At 34.3% G+C, this 27,216-nt stretch overlaps 1 protein-coding gene across 4 annotated transcripts; it reads right to left on the reverse strand.

Annotated features, from left to right (window-relative positions):
- Positions 1-6,614: 6,614 nt before the first annotated feature.
- Positions 6,615-25,371, reverse strand: LOC115454929 (GATOR complex protein NPRL2). 4 transcript variants are annotated; one of them, XR_005113193.1, is made up of 9 exons: positions 25,020-25,371; positions 24,472-24,563; positions 20,591-20,747; positions 19,750-19,861; positions 18,228-18,463; positions 17,524-17,769; positions 16,380-16,540; positions 8,346-16,122; positions 6,615-8,203 (listed from the first exon to the last, which is right to left on the reverse strand). XR_005113193.1 is itself a non-coding variant. In XM_030183633.2 (8 exons), exons 1-8 carry the CDS (start codon positions 25,206-25,208, stop codon positions 15,930-15,932), a joined length of 1,386 nt encoding a protein of 461 aa, XP_030039493.1. In that variant the 5' UTR covers positions 25,209-25,371; the 3' UTR covers positions 6,615-15,929. The 4 variants fall into 4 exon arrangements, 1 of the variants encoding a protein (XP_030039493.1); XR_005113195.1 differs by having other exon boundaries at positions 6,615-7,232; positions 7,562-16,122; XR_005113194.1 differs by having other exon boundaries at positions 6,615-7,315; positions 7,562-16,122.
- Positions 25,372-27,216: the final 1,845 nt, after the last annotated feature.

A 27,216-nucleotide genomic window follows, 5' to 3' on the forward strand; every position in this document is an offset into this window, starting at 1 on the left:
CTGTGAAGTTTTATTTGTCCGGGCTCGGAAAGTGCGTATATTATATCTGTATATAATAAAAAACAACCATGCATCTCGCTTTATTCAGCAGGGTACCCACTTTTCTTCAAGCGTGTTCTGTCCCATTTGATATGGAGGTGATACTGAAACTCTGGGCTAATACAAAGTATGAAAGCTCAATGTCACGTTGCTCGACTCGGGATTCAAACCTGAGACTTCAGAGCGGTACCGCGCACAAAATACAACTACGCCACTAAGGTACCTCATGTCCATGTAAAATTTGGAGCAATAATATCTTTCGATGGTTACTTGAGTTATTGGTAGGTTACAAAAATAATCAATGTATACCAGCCAGACCAAACATGTCTAACGATCACTGCTGGACAGTCTCCCCCAAAGATCTCCAGAACCACCTGTTGAAAACACCATGGAACTACTTCCAACGACCATCCAACAATAAAATTAATTTTCAGTTTATCAAATGTAGCTTGGAGTGAATAGGACTGATCGTCATTTCCTTGATGTCAACCCAGTGAAGAAGTAGGAAATAAATGTCCACTACTAACTTTGTCTAACTCTTTTATAGAATTTTGTTGTGACTTAAAGATAGCTTAGTAAGCCAGTGAGCCTTAGGGCCGTAGGGCCTTATATTTCAGGATTGATAATTAAAACAATATATACTATTAAAAAGTGTTTATTTCCAAAGGTTACAGGTATTACAATGAAGAATAAATATTAATAGCTAAACCTGAGATATCACTACAAACATATCAAACTGTCACACAATATCATAGCAATTTTGTTATTAACCATTCAAAATTCGTTTGTCGCATAAGAATTGCGTACAATAAAATATTTTTGTTAAAATTCACCTTAAAACAAACCAAAACTATATTACATTTGAAATCAATAAAAAAAAATACATATTTATAGTCATAATTTGACATTTACATTTTACACAACCTTTTGCTAAAAGCGGTAAGTTTAACTTCTTCATGTCAATCGTTGTGGCAGGTATTGGCGTTTAAAATTAATACTGGCTACTGTGAATTATGATACTAGGCGCCGATACATTAGTATTTAATTTAAAATTATCCAAACATTGAACAGATATAAATTTTGGTTTTAAAGGAAATTTTAATTGGGCCAATATTTCCATATTTTTTTCGTTGAACTGCTCTTAAAAATTATTTAAAGAATAAATGTTTCTATAGATTTTATGGAAATGGTATATTATATTCTATATTTATCGTTGAACTGCGCCAAAAATAACTTTGTTTAGTAGGAGAAGTGCTAAGTACAAATACAATTACCACCAACTTATTTACAATTAAAATTTATAATATTAGAAATAATGCAAATTGCAGACCGTAACTTAAGGTTCAGCTTAGCTCACATAGCTGAGGTATTTCATACTTGAGTGCGTATCTCAAACTATAATCATGTTACAAAGTTTTAGTATCAAATAATACGGATATGTTTTATGTAGCAATAAATAAAATACATATTCCTTTGAACCGATAATAACAAAACTGTTATCGTTAATTAATCTGATACGGTATAATTAAATCGATAGAACTCATACACACATCAACCCGAAATAAATAACATTCATTTAAGTATAGGAAATATTACATGCTTCGTATAACGCCCGTATTCAAAAACGTTACTTAGCTAAGTACGGAGCAATTATTTGATAATATGTCTGTGTTTACGGCATGACAGCCTCAGCAGTACGTAGGTAGACATATCGCAGACACCACGTTCGGGCGCACTATGTTTTTATTGCATCGCGCATTGTGCGTCTCCATAGTACCATTTGTGAAAACAGGTATCGGTACGGAATATGTACACATATTTTTTTCATAGACGGTTATAAATACAGACACGGCAGTGGAAATTATATAAGGCAGAATTATATACAAGCAATGAATTGTTTAAGTAGAATTATAACACAGAATGGATCATGGATCGCTTATCACGAAAATATATTTCGTTTACCTACCGCTTTAACTATTTTAATTGGCTGGAACCTTTAATAATATAAACATGCACAGAGCACAATACTTTTGTCGCTTTAACCCTTATTTAGACGGAGCAACTATTGCTAGCAATGATCATTTTTTGAATATCTCTCAGGATTCGTATGCGTCAACGCGGGCGGGAATCATGCATGATAAGGCGAAGGTAACCAATAACTGCGTACGATTATTGCTACGAATAATTGATCCGTCTAAATAAGCTTCTACTAGCGGTTTAAGGGCATCTTCGATTATATACATGTCTACACAATCGCACTCTGTAGAAAGAGACGACGCGAATGTGTGACTGGTTCTTATCTCTCTTTTGTTGACCATTATTTATTTGAAAGCTTTAGGTAAAATGTTACCTACTGTATCTTTATGGTGACATAGTACCAATGTTATGATGAATGAAATTTAAAAATTTGAAACACGCAAAGACGCGGGAAACGTTGTAGTTTATACGACAAGTGCCAGTGTATATAATCAAAGAGAACGTTACCTACTATAATAAATACTACTTTAAATAAGTACATGAAAACATTATGTTAAAATATAATACTGCTTCACTTGCTTCGGTCTAAAAATATTTTAGAGTATTTGCTAATGGAACATTTGAACAGGGTACAAATTAGAAAATTCACCAATGTTGGCAAATACTTTGAAGCTCACCACATATCCTATGGACTATAGACTGATATGTGATTTCATTCTTGTCGGTGGCCTAAGTATACGGCCAAGATAAGGCTGGTTACACGTCGTATGTATGTTCGTACGAAGTTGACTCGTCCGCTTACGCACGATACCCAAAATTTTAATAGTGTAGAAGCTCGCAGACAGTTCACAAATTAGCCGTGGGTCTAGCGTTGTTATTCATATATTCCACCTTTATTATTAGTTTTATTTTACAATAATTACGTCTAAATTGGCATTAAATTGATAGTGTTTGTAAAACAAAAGAGGATTACTTCATTTGTAATTTAAGATGATAAGTGAAATGAGTTGTTTCCGAGTTGTAAAAGAATCTTCGCAGATTAAAATGAATTATTAAGTTGTTTGAGCGGGAAGATGTCGCTAACAACTTTTTCTACATCCGACATAAAACGCACGCAATATGCGCCCTCAATTCGTACGAAATAAATCGTACGCATACGTTCGAGTCAAATTCGTGTTTACCTGCAACCTGCCTTAGGCTACAAAAAAGGTAATAAATTAATATAATTAATCCATCGCGGCACTATCGTGGTGGAGAAAAACTGAAGGTGTTAATTACTTCGCCAGACAGAAGCAATGATTATATTTTTAGACATTTTCTATATTTTCAAATGTATACTTCTTATTAACACAGAACCAAGGTACTAAAAATGACATAAGATATTCTGTTCAAAGTTCCATTAATAAGTAGTCAATACACGACGTACAATACTTATGCATTACTTATAATTATAGTTTAAAGTATATGTCAGAAATATTTGTATATACACGCGCTAGTTTAATGGTATCAAATATATGGAATTAAGATAATCACACAAGCATGCTACTATACTTAGTCTGGCCATAAATACTGTTACACTTAATTATAAAAAAATATTACATTTGAATTTCGAATCTGTCATTTTTATACAATTGTTCATTGTGTTTTCTCATTTTGGCGCCAATACATTGTAAAATATTTTGCGATATTAAAATGGTGTGGGGTGATAAAGAGAACCGAATCGCTGTGATAGCATTACACAAAGTAGGTATGGAGCCAAATGCAATTTTTAAAACTCTCCATACACTTGGTATTAGTAAAATGTTTGTGTACCGGGCTATTAATAGGTACAATGAGACCTCCTCTGTTTGTGACAGAAAAGATCTGGCCGTCCACGTAGTGTTCGTACGAAAAAGGTGGTCAAAGCAGTAAGGGAAAGAATTCGAAGAAATCCTGTCCGAAAGCAAAAGATTTTATCTCGGGAAATGAAGATAGCACCTAGAACCATGTCGCGTATTTTAAAAGATGACTTAGGACTTGCAGCCTATAAGAGACGCACTGGCCATTTCTTAACTGATAATTTAAAGAAGAATAGGGTGGTAAAATCGAAACAACTACTGAAGCGGTACGCAAAGGGAGGTCACAGAAAAATTTTGTTTACGGATGAGAAAATTTTTACAATTGAGCAACATTTTAACAAACAAAATGACCGTATTTATGCTCAAAGCTCTAAGGAAGCTTCCCAATTAGTCGACAGAGTGCAACGTGGACATTATCCGACTTCAGTGATGGTTTGGTGGGGTGTTAGCTATGAAGGAGTGACTGAGCCATATTTTTGTGAAAAAGGTATCAAAACATCGGCACAAGTGTATCAAGATACCATTCTTGAGAAGGTAGTTAAGCCCCTTAACATCACCATGTTCAATAACCAAGTATGGTCCTTCCAGCAAGACTCGGCGCCGGGTCATAAAGCTCGGTCCACGCAGTCTTGGTTGGAATCGAACGTTTCGGACTTCATCAGAGCTGAAGACTGGCCGTCGTCTAGTCCCGATCTTAATCCGCTGGATTATGATTTGTGGTCAGTTTTAGAGAGTACAGCTTGCTCTAAACGCCATGATAATTTGGAGTCCCTAAAACAATCTATACGATTGGCAGTGAAGAATTTTCCCATGGAAAGAGTGCGTGCTTCTATTGATAACTGGCCTCATCGTTTAAAGGACTGTATTGCAGCCAATGGAGACCACTTCGAATAAGCTTTTTATATTTTTAATTGTTTTATATTTATGTATTAAACTGACACACTGTAAAAGTAATAAATGTTATTTGCAGTTAACAATTTTCTTTTTTCTTTATTACAATATTTATGGCAAGACTAGGTATACAAATGTGCTTTAGCGCGTGTATTCAATGACAGCCTTAACGCATAACCGTGATGATACATTTTAGGAGATATACAATATAGCAAAATAGTTTATCTAAATCTAATTTCTAACCTAAGCACATAAGGTATCAAACCGCTTATCACACCAACTATACTATCAAAAAAATTCTTCACAGCTCTATTCTCACTACTTAATAATTATGTAATTACGGGAAATTACGAGATTTATAAACATCTAGCTTTAAAAAAATAATAAGCCATAAAATGAATACCTAACTTGATAGATAACACCTAATGACAGGCAACGCAGCTCAGTGCAACACAGAATTTTCAATTCGTATAATATGCAGGCGCGGGACTTATGATGTAATGACATTTATTTTATTCAGAATTACACTGCACTTAACAGCATGGTTACCACACTACCAGTCTATCGGCGTCTTAGGGCCGAATTAATAGAGCATATCAATTTCACTCTCAAGTGCGATATTTGTTAAAACCATGTCAAATTAAAATCAGCATCTTAAGATCGTCATTATTTAATGAACGGGAATTAACAACATCTCAAATGTTAAGTCACAGCATACGACGGACTTTGACAGCTGAGTTTTGTTTTCTTAATAGCGGCGACTCGGCTAAGTACAAGCTCTTAAGGAATAGCTTAAGCTTGGTTTATTAACAGCCGTTTCCTATAAACGACCCCAATTACAATATTTAATCAGATTCCGACAATTAACCAATCAAAATAAATAAGCATGTCGAAAAAAACTTTTTCCTAATTGGTCTATTTTTGAGATTGATCGAAAAAAAAACGATTTGGATCGTTTTGTGAAAATGACGGTAAAGTTCAATACATTAATGGTCTACTTGAGATCCTACTCAAAGCCGAATTTATTTTTTTAATATGACTCTTAGTTTTCTGACTCTAAAAAAATGATCGCAATGCAAACATTTTTAGTACAAATATAAAACTACTGACAAATTTCTGCCAAAAACATGGATATTAGCATTCTGATTATAGTATAAAAAGTATGTATATACATGGAGTGCGAACGTTAGGGTACTACCGGTACGAAGCTGAGATGGTACGCTTACACAGCAAACATTAAGCCTAATGGGGCATGCCGGGGCGCCGAAACTGTCCTGGTTGGCCTAACCCCCTTTCTACGTTATATACCTCGTTTTAATATACAGGTTTAATAAATAACTATTTTAATACTAGGTATATAAGATTTGATATAGCTATTGTACACTAAAGTTAAAACCTGGATCAGATTGTAGGCTGACAGCACGCCAAAGGATTTTATGATAAATATAAAATTTTATTTTACAAATACTACTATATTATCATTTCATTAAGTCTAATGTATTTACAGTTGTTTTTCAAATAAAATAGATTTCAATCATTTCCCTTTTCGATAGTTTAACTAACATTAAGAATAGAATAATACCTGCTTTACTATGCTGTCCTGTCTCCACTAATCTTACCTAACTTACAATATAATTTAAGGCGCATACAACGCTCTCTATAATCTATTCTAACATTTTCAAAACCATTGAAGGGCATTTTATATTCTTAGTATTATACAACTTAATTCATAATTATATCTACCTAACGATTACATGATGCAGACTATGTTAAGATACAAGTTATATGTATAATTACGGGGACTTTCGGATTGACAATCCGGGCAGACTGATCCTACAAGCTTTAGACTTTTGTCACGTTATTTTGTAGCCGGATTTTCACTCATGCCGATATACTACGGAAAATATACTTTATTCGATTTACTATAGCTTATATTTTAATAATGTAACCAATAAGTACTAATGGCAATAATCTACTAACCGATACAGTGAACGTACACAGTTACAAGTCACTGATATATTTACTGGTGTAATTGTAGTTCTGGGTACATGCACTTTTCTGATGTTATGTTCCTACAATTTGTTTAGAAAATGTATCAAGAATCTTCGCATGGCATTTGAATATTTAAGTACCCTATAATATGATATTTGACTAAAAGCATCTATATGTCCGACGAACCGCTTTGCGAGAAATTCATATAGTCGGGATTAGAATATACATTATCGCGCAAGTAGATATTTTCGGGGGAGACTTAAAACTGAATGTATCGTTAATTACTTAGTATTTTATGTATAGATCTCAATTTGACTATTTTAGTCAGTTAAGCGGTTTTTAACAGTGCTAGTTTCGCGATATCGTAACAACCCCTACTATAACGAAACTTGTACGACAAAGTCAATGGCAGTTCTGAAAAATCTACCACAGCCATTAGCTGAAATGTTATTCTTGTATGACGGATATAATAAACGTGTGGCAATTCTGTAAAACCTACCACAGCCATTAGCTGAAATTTAATCCTTGTATGACGGATTTATGACGGATATAATAAACGTGTGGCAATTCTGTAAAACCTACCACAGCCATTAGCTGAAATTTAATCCTTGTATGACGGATTTATGACGGATATAATAAACGTGTGGCAATTCTGTAAAACCTACCACAGCCATTAGCTGAAATTTAATTCTTGTATGACGGATATATTTAATGCGTGGCAATTCTGTAAAAGCGTGGCAATTCTGTAAAACCTACCACAGCTATTAGCTGATACTTAATTCTAGTATGACGGATATATTTAACGTGTGGCAATTCTGTAAAACCTACACAGCCATTAGCTGAAATTTAATTCTTGTATGACGGATATATTTAATGCGTGGCAATTCTGTAAAACCTACCACAGCCATTAGCAGAAATGTTATTCTTGTATGACGGATATATTTAACGTGTGGCAATTCTGTAAAACCTACACAGCCATTAGCTGAAATTTAATTCTTGTATGATGGATATATTTAATGCGTGGCAATTCTGTAAAACCTACCACAGCCATTAGCAGAAATGTTATTCTTGTATGACGGATATAATAAATGTGTGGCAATTCTGTAAAACCTACACAGCCATTAGCAGAAATTTAATTCTTGTATGACGGATATAATAAATGTGTGGCAATTCTGTAAAACCTACACAGCCATTAGTAGAAATTTATTTGTCATATGACGGATATATTTAACGTGTGACAATTCTGTAAAACCTACACAGCCATTAGCAGAAATGTAATTCTAGTATGACGGATATATTTAATGTGTGGCAATTCTGTAAAACCTACCACAGCCATTAGCTGAAATTTAATTCTTGTATGACGGATATAATAAATGTGTGGCAATTCTGTAAAACCTACACAGCCATTAGCTGAAATTTAATTCTTGTATGACGGATATAATAAATGTGTGGCAATTCTGTAAAACCTACACAGCCATTAGCTGAAATTTAATTCTTGTATGACGGATATATTTAACGTGTGGCAATTCTGTAAAACCTACACAGTCATTAGCTGAAATTTAATTCTTGTATGACGGATATAATAAATGTGTGGCAATTCTGTAAAACCTACCACAGCCATTAGCTATAGATGTAGTATAGGGTCCGATCTCTTTGGTTTATTTTGTTGAAATGCAAAACATTTCAGAAATAAGAAAAGTTAAAAAGTGTCAGTTGGTTGTCGAAAAGAAAATAAATAAAGAAATTTCAAGACTAATTAAAATCTATGATCAGTTTGTAGGTGCACGAGAACTTTAATTATTATTATTTTTTTGAAAATGCCACAGAGAAGACGACCTCATGTAGGTCGTCGAAGTCAATCAAATAGGCGACGAACTACCTCACGTGCAAACCGCACTATCGACCAGCGAGAAACGGATAATGATAATCGTATTGCTATGTTTTAATCACGTTCCACAGTGAAAATTAATAATTATTAACAAATATATGTAGGTGATACGAAGTTAACCGGGTCATCTAGTGACGAATAAAATAAATCTGTGTTAATTCTGTAGATTCTACTACAGCTATTAATTGAAATTTAATTCTTGTATGACGTATACAATTCATCTATGTTAATTCTGTAGAATCTACCACATCCATTAGCTGAAATTTAATTCTTGTATGACGGAGAAAATTTTGAAGAATATGCCACATCCATTAATTGAAGTTTAATTCTTGTCTAACGGATATAATAAACGTGTGGCAATTCTGTAAAATCTACCACACCCATTAGCTAAAATTTAATTCTTATATGACGGATAAAATAATTTGTGTTAATTCTGTAGAATATGCCACAGCCGTTAATTGATATTTAATTCCTGTATGACGGATATAATTAATCTGTGCTAATTCTGTAGAATATGCCACAGGCATTAGCTGAAGTTTAATTCTTGTATGATGGATATAATAAACGTGTGGCAATTCTGTAAAATATGCCACAGCCGTTAATTGAAATTTAATTCTTGTATGACGGATATAATAAATCTGTGTTAATTTTGTAGAATATGCCACAGCCGTTAATTGAAATTTAATTCTTGTATGATTGATATAATTAATCTGTGTTAATTCTGTAGAATATGCCACAGGCATTATCTGAAATTTAATTCTTGTATGACGGATATAATTAATCTGTGTTAATTCTGTAGAATATGCCACAGCTGTTAATTTAAATTTAATTCTTGTATGACGGATATAATAAATCTGCGTTAATTTTGTAGAATATGCCACAGGCATTATCTGAAATTTAATTCTTGTATGACGGATATAATTAATCTGTGTTAATTCTGTAGTATATGCCACAGCTGTTAATTTAAATTTAATTCTTGTATGACGGATATAATAAATCTGCGTTAATTTTGTAGAATATGCCACAGCCGCGAATTGAAATTTAATTCTTGTATGACGGATATAATTAATCTGTGTTAATTCTGTAGAATATGCCACAGCCGTGAATTGAAATTTAATTCTTGTATGATGGATATAATTAATCTGTGTTAATTCTGTAGAATATGCCAGAGGCCTTAGTTGAAATTTATTTCTTGTATGACGGATATAATAAATCTGTGTTAGTTTTGTAGAATATACCATAGGCATTAGCTAAAGTTTGATTCTTGTATGAAGGATATAATTAATCTGTTAATTCTGTAGAATACGCCACAGCCATTAGCTGAAATTTAATTCTTGAACAACGGATAAAATATATGAGCTTGCAAAAACGGTTCGAAGGACCAACGACGACGGAGTTTTGTTAAAACCTTGACTATCAACTGTCTACGCTTTTTATTAAGTAACTAAGTATCTATTTTAAATATTTTATTGTACTCTGAACGACTTGAGACCGCTCTCAACAGCCAATATATCGGCAAATATGTCGCAAAACAAAAAAATATGCTGACGACTTTATGCACGTTCAAAATCCTTGAAAAGCGAGCTTTATAATATAAATGATTTCTTATATTTAAATCAAGCTACAATCAGTTAGTTAAAGCGGATTATAATATTGATTATTCTATTAATATAGAGGAACACTTTCGTAATAATTAACGCTAACCTAGTACCGTTAAATATAAGCGTATATACACGCCTGGGATACACATGTTAAAAGTAGCAAGTACTCTAACTTCAAGGAGCTGGTTGCTCTAGAACTAACAAACTAACTTCTATGAAACATATTCTCAGTACATATATTCTGAGAATCCTTAACTACAAATACCAAACGAGTATACTGGCAACGGTTAACACACTGCTCTCAGTTTATAATAAATATATAGTCACTGTTCAACGTTCATATACTATCTTAAATTATGAGGAGACGAATAAGCGTGCAGTGACACAAAATAAACGTTACATGATCTCTTCGGATATATCTACATGTCGGATAAAATTGGAATGGTATGGATAAATAATCAGATATAGCAAATTTACCGTAACACACGAGATTACACATCCATACGTACTCAGCACTTGATTTCGTAACATGATATTATTTTTACGCAATATATGGTACCTATATAAATATGTTGTGCAATCCTATAATTGGCTATTATAGCTTGATTTTAAAAAATGAATGATGTTGGATTGTCAAGTACTATATAAATATACATGTAATTATAATTTGACTGCTCAAACAATGATAAAATCATTTTATTTTATTTAATTGAAAGACGAGCCGAGCAACACTCGCTCGATAATAAGGGATACGACTCAAGAAACATAAATTTACGGGTCAATATTATATTAAAATCAACCAAATATCCAAAAATTATTTCCTTTATATAAACCCTGCGTCTTTTAATAAAAAATACAACGAAGAAAATTATTATTGAGTTATGTATCAATATCCGATAAATGTAACATTTATTGTGTGTTTCACTGCATTGTAAATGCCTTGGGGCAGTGCGGGGTGTGAGGTCACTTATAATTATAAGACAAGTTATTGCCCTAATTATGCACAATTAAAAAAGCACTTGAATGCCGTGTGTACCACATATGGTTATATACAGTGAAACATGGTGATATTGTCGCAATTTACCATACCATGTTTACCACTTGAAACAAGACAAAAATTAAATTAATATATTTAAAATGGATGGTATAAATACATCATATACTTAAACTCAGATTATACTAAATTGAATGATAAAAATTAAATACGAATAATAATCTATACTAAGCTAAAATCACTGTACGTTGCAAGATTAACAAAATAGAAAACCACGAGAAACTTACTAAGGTTAAGTCGGGATAATAACCTAAGATTGTGATAATTATCATTATGCACTAAACTAAAGCCTCATTTAAACGGAGCAATTATTGCTAGCGACAATCGTATTTTGAACATCTGTCAAAAGATTCGTATACGTCGAGCGAGAAGTGTCTGTGTGTCTTACCACTGTGGAGGTTTAGATGGTTTCCAATAGTTGCATACGACTATTGCTAGCAATAATTGACTTGTCTAATGAGGGTAAAGAGAATTGCAATACTCCAATACTGAACCATTATTTCAAAACCGCAGAAGTGAAATAATAGACACAAAGATAATATGAAAACGAAAAAAATATGCATAGAAAAGAAATGAAAAGTATATATGAAAACAATAGAAATTATAGAAGATTTTGAAATTGAAATGGTCCGCAGAAGTACGCAATGGCAATTCCCAAAAAAAAAAAACGCAATCCGATAAAAAACACTATAATAATTGATAATGTAATTAAATGTAAGGGGGCCTATGACCGCGCGACAATAAAATCGCAAATATGTAAAAACAAGTGGCACCATGAAATTTGCGACAATATCACTTAGTCCTATTACAAATACTTAAATACTTTAACGTTAACTAGACTATATAAATAATTATCACTTATTTACACTGGTCACGGAAAGCGAATATGACTATTTGGGACATATAAGTACATGTAGAGGCACGAGACTCAACTAAACACAGGACGACATGACGCGCAGTTATCTGTGACTTGATGCGCAATTAACGATTGGTAACTATATATTCAGTGTTTATATATAAGTAGGTATAACATTTAATATATTAAACCTGTCTAGCTATATCGGTAAAAATATTATACATACTCTCTGAGACATATGATGTTGAATCTCATTATGCCCAGTAATTATTCTGGCTACAATGTCCTTCAAGCCGGAACACAACAGTATAGGCACACTGCTGCATGGCGATAGAAATAGACATTGCGGTGGTACCAACCCAGACGGCCCCTCGCATACGGGACCTCCCACCAGTAGAACTAAGTTATTTAAGAATGATATATATCAACATGTTACAAAAATTAAGTGCTTTATGTTGATAGACGACTCGCGGGTCTAAAAATGCGTACATAAGGCAATAGAAACGCAAAAACGGTCGTCGAACCATGAGGACGCGTTTTTACTCAAGTCTATCACTCGTTTAAGTTTAAATTGTTGATATCACATTTTTTTCCAAAAAAAAATTCACTCATAATAACTATGTATGTCGCCTTGTCCCTATGCCTCTTTAAAAAATAACCATAATACTACATTGTTTGAAAAATACTTTTAACTAACTATTGTGCACTATTATTTATTATCAACGTAGTTTCTGAACGTAGTGGAAAAAGTCGCAGCGATTTTAAAATACTGATATTTGCGACCTCGCGACTAATCTTTGCAGGAGAGCGACTTTTTGTGATAATATTTTAAATAACCTAATTTCGCCACAAAGTTGATTAATTAAAATTTTATTGAAAATGTTTTTCTAAATATACAAAATATTAAGTAAATTGATTAAATTTGAATATTATGCCTTATATCGAGTGGAATAAATAATTTTAAGCTAAATATTTAGTGATAAACGTTGGTACAATGGAACCTAGACAGGGACTAGCCTTCGGCCCGCAAACTTTCTACATGAATGGTTAGACATGGATTTTTAAATATACATTATAATTGGTAGTGCTTTATAAATCTAAATACTAGTTGTGGAGTAATAGTTTATAAACATTTTTAATCTGTGTTTGATTATACGCACATTATATATTGGTTTGTATGGAGTGACTTTACCTGCCCGCGACTATGACACGACCCCGATGTGTTCAAGCCAGGGCAATACAAAATTAACAGAAATTTGAAGTACTAAATGCCTAACTGCCATTAATAACAATCTGTGTAAGGAACTGAGAGGCTAAAGCATTGATTCCCAAAGGTCCAAACCCTTACCGGTCCACGAGATACTCAACGCGGGTCTTCGTTGGTGTGACCGAAAAATGTGGATTCGCAATTCGTAAGCGGAGATCCACGAAAATGTATCTGATTTTGATAATATTTGCTGTTACATGTAAAAATTTGCATATTCTTGGGAATATGGTAAGAATTTAAAATTTCAACCATATTTTATTAAAGGTGGTCTATGGGAAAAAAACTTTTGGAAACCTCTGGGCTAAAAAAACCAGCTCTGTTAATAGAAACAGCAGTGACTACACACCAATCTAGATCTAGCAGGTGGGTAGCCCATGGGACCGTAGTCTAATCCACAATCAAGCAAGCTTGGGGGGAATAGCCTACAAAAGCATTTAAATTATGGTCACAATTGAAACTAAATAAAAAGTCAGTTGAGACTTATCCTTCAGTACATAATGTGATCAAGGCTATAACACAAATTAAAAATGATTATAAAGACGATAAATGCCTACAGTACTTAAGGTTACAAGCCGGCTATTAGGAAAGAGTAGATTTTTGATTGGATAATCACATTTAATTATGGCCATTTAACCAGATATTAAGAAGCATTTAATCTAAGATGTATAATTAAGTGTTCTTTTAATCTAAAGCTAGATGTTACAGGCGGGTGCCGCTCTCTTGATAATTAATTAAGCGTTTAATCTAACATATTTACAACTTTATCATAAGCGGTGTTCGGTTGAAACTCGCGTGTTAAAATTTACATAAGTTAAGACCCTCCCCCCCACCAAACGGCCTTGAGCATTCCTTTTATAGAATCGGCGCACGAGTTACGTACGGGAATATTCAATGATTTAAAAATGCATTAAAAAAACAATTATAGATCTTTTTGAAATTTCACTAAAATTATCCTTATTAAAATGTCTATCTAATAGTATTGGTTGAGTACTTTTGTAGGAGCTACATAGAATTAACAATTAAAGTGTCATTTTCATTATGAAATGAATATAAAAATATAATAAAAAAAAATAAACAACCAAAATAAAGAACAACTATGATTATGTACGATGTTAATTTTCCTTTTTATATGTATTATTATAAATTTCAAATAGATAGCTTTTTAAGATGCGGCCAGCGCGCCGTATCGTTGGGGAAACCGTCTTACGAACACGAATGCTAACGTCCATATTATTTTAAAGTATACTTTAACTATGTTAAAAATATTATTTTTATAGGCAATTCAATATATTGAATTGTACAATAATACAAAATTAGATTAATTACATTTGAGAAATATTAATAATAACTAACAATTAACATTAATATTATAAGTAACGCGTCATGTTCCCGACTCGTGACTAAAATAAGGAATTTGTTTCACAAACTCTCTAGCAGAGATAAATAAAACGTACGCGTGTTGCCAGCCTTAAATTCCACACGCCACACACCATCAGTCCAAGCTGAACAGCAAACTCGCAGTTCCAACGGACAATATTGATTGACGGTGTGTAGCTCACTCAGTCTGGATCAGTAATCACGAATCAAACTATATAAAATGAGAGCGTTATGTTTACTAATGAATAATTTACTATTTAATGTATGTATTAATACTAACTATTTTTATTGATAGAATAAAGGATATCTATCGACCAAAACTGGTCTGAAACGACATAAGTATCAACCAATAGTATCGCAGCACATTCCCACTGAGTCATTTCAAACCTAAGCTGAAATATTTTGTGAGTTTCTATTAGTTAATAATTATTTTATTTTACACAGTTAATTTAATAGACACCTTAATTCTATTGAGTTATTTATTGTAATATTAAAATTTGGGACTCAAAATCGCAACATATTTATAACTGTTCGTTTCACATTATATTGAAACGAGAGAATAAAAAATGTTTTCCATCTGTGTCTCCCTATTGTAGAAAAATGTAATGAAATCGTGTGTGTTCATAAATTAAAAATCATTTAGAAATAAAATTTTGTATGCCTCAAACTTAATGGCCACTTCACTTAGGTTTAGGCGCAGGTAAAATCAAGTCGATAATAGGTACATTAAGTATTCATATTCAATATAAAAGTTTAATTATTTTTTATATTTGAAACAGTTTATAAAATGTTGTAATACTATGTATTTCGTTGATGAATTTTGAATTTTTTTTGGAAGATATCACGGGTTTTCTATTTTAGATGAGTTAAAGTAAATCGATATTATCAAATAAATGCCGTTAAATTTGTTGTGTCATCCAAATTTATAATGACCATATTTAGCAAAACGCAAACGCATAATAACAAAACACGAACGTGCGCTATTGGGTTCAGCGCATCATACGTACATTGTTCACGAGTCACCATTAAGTTTGAATCAAACTGTACGAATATTAAAGAAACAATCATGACGTAAAAAATCCAGCCGTCAAAACTAAAAGTCATTTCTATACACAAACAATATAACAAAATCTGGCTCGAAGGACCACTTTACCGCCATATGATGACAACGTTGGGGTCGTCCTCTATGATCTGGTCGAGGGTGGGGAGGTCGACGCGCGCCATGCAGCAGATCTCGTCGGTGCAGTGGTGGCCGGTGAAGAGTCGCCGGATGCCCAGCACGGGGTCCGCGCGGCTGCTGAACCCGTTCGACCTGGGAGGATGTTTCGCGTACACTGGGTATCTGGAACCAGCAGGTTTAGGTTACTACATTTTAATCTTTTCATTAATTATAGTTCGCTTTGACGGCGAATGAAAATATCTTGACGAAATCGATATACCTAAGAATTTCAAAGCTATGTAAAGTATGATGAACCGCTGTAACCCAACGTGCGGGATTGAAGCCTCAACTGTGTCAGATCAGGTAGGCTAGTGCCCAGCAGTAGGTTAATACACAATATGGTATTTATCCCTTAAAAGGGAAAATCAAGATCTACTTACTTTTTAAGACATCTGATGAGCCCGTGAAGCTGCGCGAAGACCACCAGCCGCCTGATGTCGAAGGGAGGGCCCTGCGCAGTCACGTATCTCTCGCTGACAGTACGAAGCGTCGTACCCTGCTGCAGGGAGCACAGGATACCCAGCACGTCCGATAGACAGGGCTGGAGGAAGACAGAACGCCTTATAATTTATATTTATTTATTATTATTTTATGGCTATCCTTTGAAATCTTTACAGATATATATGAAGGGTTTTTTACTGGCATGCACTGTACCTGACGGTAGGTAGAGTAGGAGGTGGAGTAGGTAGTTCATTTAGTCTGTCGACTAAGAGACCTCATCCCAGGTAACACATTTATGCTGTTCTATAGGAAACCACACATAGCATACACACATACACAAGCTGATCTCAGAACACTACATTTACATGGGCCACTATGGCGGGTCTTTCAAGTGTTGCGAACTGCGGGCGGATACAAATCCGTACCATCAGCAAAGATAAGAAGGTAAGGTAGCTACTTGCGTAACGAACACCTTTTTAAAGAACCTATTAACTCGCCCAGTCATGTCCACACTCTACTCGTATATTTATTAACATAATTGCTCACACACTCACGCCTTTTATCTCCCAGGGGTAGGCAGACGCGCAACTGGTGCGTCCACTTTCCGACGTGTTTATTTCATGCCGTGATAAGATGGGGTCGAGCCTATCGCCATATAGGGCACAATTTCAAAACTGGGCTGACACCAAGTAGAAAAACCCATCACTTTGTCTACCCCAAGGATCGAATTATCTCTATACCAAATTTCATTAAAATCGGCCTTGAACAGACTTCTGCACTTATAAATAACTAGCGACCCGCCGCGGCTCCGCACGGGTGCAATGCTGATACTAAATGTATTATAGAAAAACTGTGAACGCTGTATATAACAACATAGCGGCCCGCTCTGGCTTCGCACGGGTATAACATAACAAAATAACAGTATTTCTCCACTATTTAATGGATGTTATTATACATATAAACCTTCCTCTTGAATCACTCTATCTATTAAAAAAAACGCATCAAAGATTTAAGCATACAAAGGGACATAGGGACAGAGAAAGCGACTTTGTTTTATACTATGTAGTGATTATGAAACAGTACCTTGTCTTTAGAATCTGATCCATTAGTGATGTAAGCGAGGCACGACTTCTGCAGCTCGGTGTCGCCGAACAGACGGCTCAGGTTGGGCGTGGCGCGGTACATGTTGCTGAACTTGAGCACCGGGATCAGCGTCACCGCGCCGTAGTACAGCAGGTTCTGGATGCACGACTTGACCAGGGTCTTCTCCACGTTCGTGTCGGCGGCTATTTTTGATACGTGGTTGTATCCGTTTATGTATGGGAGGAGCTGTTAAATGTATAAAATATATACATACATCCACATTACGACTTTATCACCGAAGTGGTAGCCAGAGATGTAACTAGAACAACCACTTTTCGCCAAGTGTGTTACATCTCGTGATGCGATAGGGCGCGAGTATATCGTCATCAGAGCACAAATTCAGGACTCAGACTGATAGATCAGAAAAATCCAATATCATTTAAAACTGACCTGGGATTTAAACCCGGGACTTAAAATGGCGTCGAATCGCACCCGACAACGTCATTTACCGCTATAAAATAAAATAGGATAAAATTGAAGTGTGATTATTTTGGAGGAATCTTTAACTGAAATTCCAGCAGTAAAATTCTATACATATTAACTTAGTCTATGGCCAAAATAAAACTGTATTTTATTTACAAGATAAATTCCAATTATTAATCGGCAATATATTTTTTTCCTACAAAGCTTAGAAAAATTTCTACCTGTCTAGTTGTAAGATCCCAGTCCGCCTCCATGTCGATCTCGAACGGCTCATCATCCTCCAGGTCAAGATGCTCATCGCTTTGTATCTCAGCGCCCTCTGGCGGCGTGGTCCTGCGCGGGCGGCCGGGTCGCGGCAGACCCACTGACGTCACCAGCACCGGCACGTCGTGGTCGTGCACCGGCGACGGGTCGTTGCGAATCTCCAGCACTTTGAGGTGCATCACAGTGTCGCCCTCTGTTGACGAAACGGGACATAAACCGGTTGCTTTGTTACCGGTGAGCGCCTGAGTCATGCTACGTGCTAGATTTTTAGTTAAGACCGGTAGTTCCTGAGATTAGCGCGTTCAAACAAACAAACAAACAAACAAACAAACTCTTCAGCTTTATATAATAGTATAGATTCTATGGGAAAAGTGCAGGTGGCTCGTGCGATGGTAGGTGCCAGCGCTCCAAAACTACACAGCCAGAGGAATGAGAAGTGATAGGTATCGGGAAGAGGAGGGGATTTATTGGGTATCGCTGATTATATGCGCATGAGCATTGAGGAAACAAAAGTATGCGAGCGATATGAACATACGGCATAATAGTAAAAAACCAATCGCACATATTTTACACAAGCTGAATGCGGAAATATAATATCGCTTGAGCTCCGAAGTAGCGATGACGCAAATTTTAATTCAATTCTAATTATAATATAATCATTAAACGTTTTTCGTAATTAACCCGTGAGGTAGCTGAATGTTTGCCGGCAAACATTGACAGCTACGCGTGTGACGGAAAAATAACCTTATTATGTAGTATATATGTAGTATATAAGGTTATAATCCCGTGACACACGCAAATGTCATGTAGCTGTCTTGGCTCGCCGGCGATTCACGAGAGACCAAGAGTTAAACAGGTTTATTAAAATCGCCGGTAAAAATTCGCACAGCAACAAAAAAATTTAAAGAAAAAAAACGTAACAAATATTCAATAAAAACACTACTTTAATAGAATAAAATATTTTTAAAATTCATTCATCCAATTGGCCTGGTGGCAATTGTAACGAATTATATAAAAAGTGGCAACACTTTTTGATCTAGTGCTTGCATACAACCAGGCATAGAAATAGACAAGAAGCCATACCAACCAAGAGTTATTATATTATTATGTATAGACCCAATATGCGTCCGCACGTCGCTTGGGCTTGCAGTACTACTAACGTGGTACCGCAGTATTCAGCTGAATGAAAGGCGTCATTTCTGATATTTGTTTTTTTGTATTATAAGTAATCTTAAAAAACAATAACATATATGTATATAGACGTGTATAATGTTTTTTTATTGTGTTGTAACGCTAACAATAAATATATCTGTCTAACTTTCTTTCTAATAATGATACACTAATAACTAACCTTTCATTACAATAATCGTTAACCATAACACAATTTATTATGGATTATTTAAAACTAAAAGATAACTATGTATACCTTGGCTGATGGATGCAAGATCGGAAGCTATATACCAATATCCACAGACTTACCGACTAATGTGGCCTTCCTGTGAGTGTTCAGATCGTGCAACAGATGCGCGAGTAAAGTGGGCAGCTTGCTTGAACCGCTGGACACGAACCGCGTCTCCTCTTCCATAATCGTCTGCAAGATATATCTGTTAGTACACATATCACATTCCTTTTAAATAAGGTTCAAAATGGCGATATACATGTCGAACTTTAGATGTTTGTGACATGGTCAGCATTATGTCTTAGTTGTAAGTTCTAATTGTATTTCAATTAAAAATGTTGTATGACCCACCAATAAATCAAAAACAATCTTATACATGTTGTTGATGAAAAGGGGGATTAAAATTTTAAATATGTTTGGACTATTTATGTCTAAATGAACAGTGTCGCTTAAGAGTGTGATTATTATGGAATTTATAATTACAAGCCTAAAATCGAATGTCACAAGACACTGCAAAGACCAAAATAATAGCCTTAATATTACCCATGTATTATGAAAGTAACTAGAAACTGACCAACCGCCCCTCCTCTCCGAGACAGTTCTTGTGCGTTTAGTCTCCACACCGAAGGCACGCCCATGCATGGGGATATTTGCCGTGGCCACTAGGCACGCAGTTCAGTGTATATACTGCATGGTTGTGATTAAATATTGAGTACTATGAGATCTCGCGAACATTTCTTGGCCTATGCCCCTTTGTCCATCCTAAGACGGTTCTTTTTTCTTCCTTAGTTACCCGTCAACTCCAGGTCCAGGTCATCCCCCAGTGACCTGCAGTCGCTAGGCTGGGAAACTACAGTATCCGTTGCCGAAATAAAAAAAAAAGCTAGTGGGCATAAGAGAAATAGAGAAAAATATTCTTACCAGGTGCTCTCCAAGTTTTTTCACAACCGGTTCGTATTGCACAGTTTTGGACCAGCTATCGCAGACAAAACACAGGTTGAAGAGGTAAACATTGCGCTCGTACCGCGAGTTATCGATCCGGATCGGGTAGCCCACCACTTTGTGACCCAGTGCGTTTCTGAAACACGACACACCGTTCATAAACAAACACCGAGATAGATGCTCTAAATGATACCAAAGCCATGGGCCCATAAATGGCAACGTTGAAATTATATTACAATTTTTATTTAAGTATAGTGTTAAGCTTTTGCTAACGGCTCCACCTGCCTGCAAACGATTTCGTTGATAAAAGTCTGGCTTTATATTTTCCTGAGATAAAAGAAGCTTGTACCGCTCAGGAAAGAAATAAATCAAAGTAGGCTTGATAGTTCCTTAGATAAGCGCGTTCAAACAAACTCTTCAGTTTTATATAAGTATGGATATAAAGTCTAGATAATACACCCTCTGCCATCTGACACAAATAGTTTTTTTTTAACCAGCACGACAACATACACCTACACCCTTTAATTATAAAGTAATGTTTACTATCGTCGTTATATATCACCGCACAAGGTCTCCCTGAAAATCACTATCAGCGGCTGGCCTTAAGAATTCACTGTGCTATTGGATTTTGATCTTTATCGCCGAGAATCAAGAGTTACGGTGCATATAAGACTTACTCTTTATTAACTATTACATAGTGTTGCAAGGATACGGTTCAATATTTTCAATACATACATGGAAGAATGATTTGTAATTTAGGCATCAAAATAAAAAAAAAATGATTTTTTTATAGTAATTAATTGAAATTTAATTTTGCATTAAAAACTAACATCGTGATTTCTATTTTATAATTATAATGAATTGATAAATGACAACAAATAACCTTATAACAGAAAGCATATATTGTTGAAATCATAGTTTGTATTAAAAAAAAATAAGCTATTTTTTAATACTAAGCTACAAATCGAACAGTTATATAATTTAAATCAGTGAGCGAAATTGCTAAGGAAATTTAAAATCCAACACAGGTGTGCAAAGAACTAAAATCCGTTAAATGGTGTTTGCGATCTAATTACAAGTGCAGCGTGTAATTACATTAATAACACATATACATACGATGAAATAATTAAATGCACAAATGTTATTTGTTTACGACAATCATTCCAAGTACATATATATGGTAAAGGATTCCTAATCTAATTTTACTTTAATAGTCCGTAAAAAATACTTTGTGTCCAAGCAATCGAATCTGAAAACCCACGGCTCAAATGTCGACAGAATCGATAGACACGGATAACAAGCCAGGTACGCTGCTATGAAACTATTACTTTAAAAACCTGTTGTAACATGTAATAATAAAGCTAATACACCGTTTGCGAACAAATACACATCATGGCGAAGGGGCAGGTAGACGTGAGCCAAACAGAGCATTCACTTTTCGCCACGTGTCTTCCGCCCCATGATGTGATAGCATGACGTGTCGGGTACAAATTACAATGCGAACTCCCTCACATGTTTTGAAACCACGCTATACTTCAATTGAATGTCCAAGGATTCGAATGTCCGGTCCTACATTTCAGGGATTAAGTACATGTGGCGTGCCACGTATAAAAGCAAAAGGGTAATGTTTTTAACTAACATATGAATTACAAATGAAGACAAGTTAGTAGTCAGGTAAAAAAAAATGAACGAACCCTTTTTAAACAGGAACCACTGCACTGATGCTTCAGTCCTACACATTCGAAATTATACGAGAACCTCCAAAACATATTTTTGATATACGTAAATGCATTGAATACACAATCAAAAATATTATATCGATATAAATAAAAATAGATAGAGTTAAAATCAACGCCATCTTAATCACAATAACAACACCATGAATTGAATTTCAAAAAATTATACCAATCACAATTTAAAACTCTAAACAGCCGTGTGAAAAATGTTATTTTAATATATATGTTGTCGTATGCGCAATTATTTTTGACCGCACACGTAGTTTTTGGGGTTCTTGAGTTATTTTCTCTTCCGGTAAAAATTCGCGCGTTCGACACCGACCGGATCGTAGAACAAAATGAAAGAGTATTCGGATCAGGAGAAATTATATTAAGGTCCGAGAATGCGTCGTAGCCCTGCACGGCGGCGTACCAAAGTTAACATTACCCTCCACTTTGCCAAGCCGCAAAATAATAAATTATAATTTAAAAATATTTTGTCATTTAATGCAATATCTTAAATATAATAAGTGACTAATAATTATCATCAGATGTTTGCAATGCCGGGAGGTATCGCCAAAATTGTGCGATTGTACCCTGTTCCTATGGTAAAATAATTCTCCCATTGAGAATTTATAATTTCACTTGTTACTGGATTACGAATTTTGAAAAATTAATATACGTTTCATATTTCATTAAACAAAAATACTGGGAAATAAGTAAATTGTTGTAATGATTCACTTTTTGAAATCTTTTTTTTGTTTTTAATAACTATGACCTAAGTACAGAAATCAACTTAAAAAAAATTGTGAAAATCGATTATGTTGTCATTCGGCAGATTTTTTTTGTGTAAATACAATCTATAAAACAAAATAAGAATCTTTCTAGGAAGGCTCTTAGAGTTTATATGTAGTACAAAAAACAAACACATCGCGAACTTATTCCCGCAAGGGTAGGCAGAGGCGTAACTGGGGCACAATAGTAAAAGAAAATAACTTAATGAATTCTATATTTTTGGTTAAATATCAACATTATTAGTAGTCGTAAATGTAAATAGGAACAATGTATATACATTAAAAGCTAGCGGATACATTTTCTCAATGTATAAGTGTCCGAATTAAACAAGTACAAAAAATTGTGGAATTAAAATTCTGTTAGGATATTTTTGTAGCGAAATGAGATATGAATGGCCATGGGTTCGATGCTTGAACTGCGACAAAATATTTGATTAAGTAATTTTAAGTTAATTCAGGTGTTGCATTAAAACAACTCAAGTCTTGGTATTTAAAAAAGGGTAATGACTACTACTGAGGTTATTTGTCAAATGTTTCTTCATAGTAATTACAATACAATAACAAGCACACATACATACTTGTTTCTTTTTTCAAGAATGTTTATAATTAACATCAACAATCCTACTATGCATTAATTATTATGTATTACTCAGGTATTTAGAAACTCACTTAGAATGTCAAACATCTGATATTATATGTATGTATTTAGAAACTAATATCTCAATCCATTCTACTATACTTTACTTGGGCTGGGAACATCCTCTTTGTATATATACTCATCATTCATTTAATAAACATTTATATAAATCTATATCTATGATGAAGTATGTGAAAATACAGTACCTTAATAAAAGAACTCATTATACTTCTATTTTTTATACAAACTGAACTATCTTACCTTGAATCCTTTGTAGACTTGCTATTAAGAGGATTAAAGAACAAAGGCCATGTATCCCCTGGGCAACAATGGAAGGGGTTGATGATAATCAAAATTTACAGAAAATATTAAATTTATTTTCATATAATGAAATAATAATAGGAGGTTAATAACTGGAAAGTTGATGTGTGTAGGGAAACCAATCAGCCTTTGAATTACATAAAGTTCTATATAGAACCGGATTTCTAAGTCCCATCACGCATAAGAAAACTACAGGTATTAAATCCAAAATATTGCACTTATATGTCAAATGTCCATTTTGAAAATTGCTTTAATCATAATTAAATAGTGAAAAAAACTATATCAATTTTACTTTTTAAACTAGTTGCTCTTCAGATTTATATATCACTGCTGTACTAAGCCAACAGTGCACATTAATGGTACTCAGGGAATAAACAGCTATAATATACTTACATAGTCATTGTACATTTTTGTATCTGGGGTTTTGGAATGATGAACGCGCTGATAGAATCAAACACTTCTTTTGATATATAATCTTCAGGGAACTGCAAACAGACAGAAACAAGGACTCCTATATTTTTTAAAAATAATAGGATGCTGTTGCCTTTTACACAGTAGCACAGTAGTCCTTATTGGCCTAGAATATAGAGCTGCACTTTACTTGCCACTATTGCAATATGGCCACATTACAATGAACTAAATATAAAGCACTTGTTTTAAGTATACTTTGGTTTTATTTGATATCTGCTGCCATCACTAATCACAGGCAGTGCCAGAATATTTTCAACACAGCACTCAATCAACTCATTAAATAAAAGGAAACATCTATGATTTATGGCATTTCTACTAGAGTTCTCTTCCACTAAACATCTGCATTGCAGTAAGTGATATATATAAGTATACATATATGCGGCAGAATGCAGCCATCTTCTCGTGCCTGCGCCGTGAGCATCAAATATCGCTGTCGTTAAAAATCAATACCTACGTTACGCCAATGTTACCTGACATGAAATCTTCGGCCCGGCCACAGGATGAAACTCTCCCAGGAATATGCACCGTATGGGCCCCTCTCTTCCGCATCCTTCGTAGTATCTGGTCTCCATCATTTTATTAGACAATCCTAAGTTCGATCCGATGTCACCTTCATAATCTTTCTGCCTAACCACTTTGAGACGATTCTGCACTTGCATTTGCTGTATTTTAACGTTGCATCTTGATACTGAATTTAAGTATATGATTTATACAAGCACTGTCGAGTGTACTATCGCCTTTGTAAATAAATAAATCAATACTTCACTTTTATTTATACGCGTGTGGTTATGTTTGACAATTCTTGAAAGTTGAAACGTCAGATTCAGAATCAGTATGTACTCTGGAATGTCAGGCGATATCAGTATTGCCAACAATTATTCTTCAATCCGCCCATTTAAGAACAAATTCCTTCTAATAGTTTTAGTTTCCGTCAACATATTATTACTAGGATTTAAAATAGTTTATCCGTCTTCCAGTACTCAATATGAAATTTATATTTGTAGTATTGTTTCAGCATTTTTAATAATCTGTAGTTTAGTCACAAGGCTTTTCTAATAAGGCTTAATAACTATATTATATAATTTAAAACAATATAATTATGATTAATCTCCGTGCTTACCAATTATTTTATTTAATGGACCCGGATGTCGTCGCATTGTAAGGCCAGGACCATGAATGGCAGATTCCCGTTGCCTTAGGTCATTGTTCTTGATTTATTTAGGCGCGTAATTTAAATATTAACATTATCGAATATCATAATCAGGACAGTTGAAATTGACTGATTTATATTCATTTAACGGAGTTGATTTAGCATTTAGTTGAGACGTACATTTCATTATTTGTAAATCTTTGTCCTAAGAATCTACCCTCATTTTACTTTCAAAGGCAAGTTCGTGAATGCAAAATGTAGCCCACTGCAGTTATCACAAACGCATCGTATTTAGTGGGTACAAGTGTAATTTTTATGTGTTTGTGTATTTGATGTGAAAAGTGTTGTCCGGCGGTTGATTATTGTCTGACAGCATCTCATGCAAGGTAAACGTCTCGCCCTTCAAACTTTATTTGTACTTAATTGTTTCAACCGATCGGTAGACAGTGTATGATGTGTATTGTTAAAAAAAATTGAAGTGTCGCTCATTAGTGTTTTCTTTTTTTTTTATATCACAGTTCAAAGTTTATTATTGGCAGTTGCGGCATCGTGCGCATTCGAAGCAGGTAAGTTTTTTTATTCAGTTTACAAATATCAAATAGTAATTGAAAGTAAACAAAAATCAATGCATTAAAATACATATGTATATTATTTTCTTTGTTAAATTTTCTATGTAGATGTTGGTTTTCAAACTTATCCGTTGTTATGCTAAAGAATTAAAATTATACAGACGCATAAAGAGATTGTTTTGTGATTTGACCTGCAGTTAACGATCTTTGTGAATTTTTGAACTGAGGAATACATACTTAAACAGTGAAATGGTGTGCAAATAAATTAATAACAATAGGAATAATATTAAAAAAACTGTATTTTTTTTTACCAGGATAAAAATGTAATAATCATTTTCTAAGTAGGTACATTATTTGAAAATGAAAATTGCGTTACAATTATTTTGGCTGATTGGTACCCGCACATACTTAAATTTTTTTTTCGGATGTAAGGTGTTTTGTTGTCTTATTATTATTTTTTTTATCTTACTGCGACGAATAGAAAAACAAATCGTTATTACGCCATTGTATCAGGTCGTAGGTAGATGCACGCTAGAATGTTTGCACTATGCACCAGCGGAAACGAGTGTAGCGACGAATGATTTCGCAGGAAACGAATATTAGTTGGCTCTATATAGAAAAGAGGACTGTACTCTATTTGAAATACGTAACACGTATAGCGTAAGTATGTATCTGTATCCTCGAAAGGATAGGTAGAGATATAACTGGAGATCTACACCAAGCATCCCACGGTTGTGATTATTTTACGCTAAGAACACAGTTAGACATAATTTTACTAATTTTAATAATAATTCTTAATACACTGTTCAATGCGTAACTGAAGATCAATATCTACGATAAAGCAGTCGAATAGTTGGTTAAAAAAAAAAAATGAGGTTCGATTCCCGCTACTACCTAAATGTCATCAAAATTTTATTACACGCAAAAAATATATTTTGTAATTTTAAA

The sequence above is a fragment of the Manduca sexta genome, chromosome 27, assembly GCF_014839805.1.
Source record: "Manduca sexta isolate Smith_Timp_Sample1 chromosome 27, JHU_Msex_v1.0, whole genome shotgun sequence".
NCBI classification, from domain to species: Eukaryota; Metazoa; Arthropoda; class Insecta; order Lepidoptera; family Sphingidae; genus Manduca; species Manduca sexta.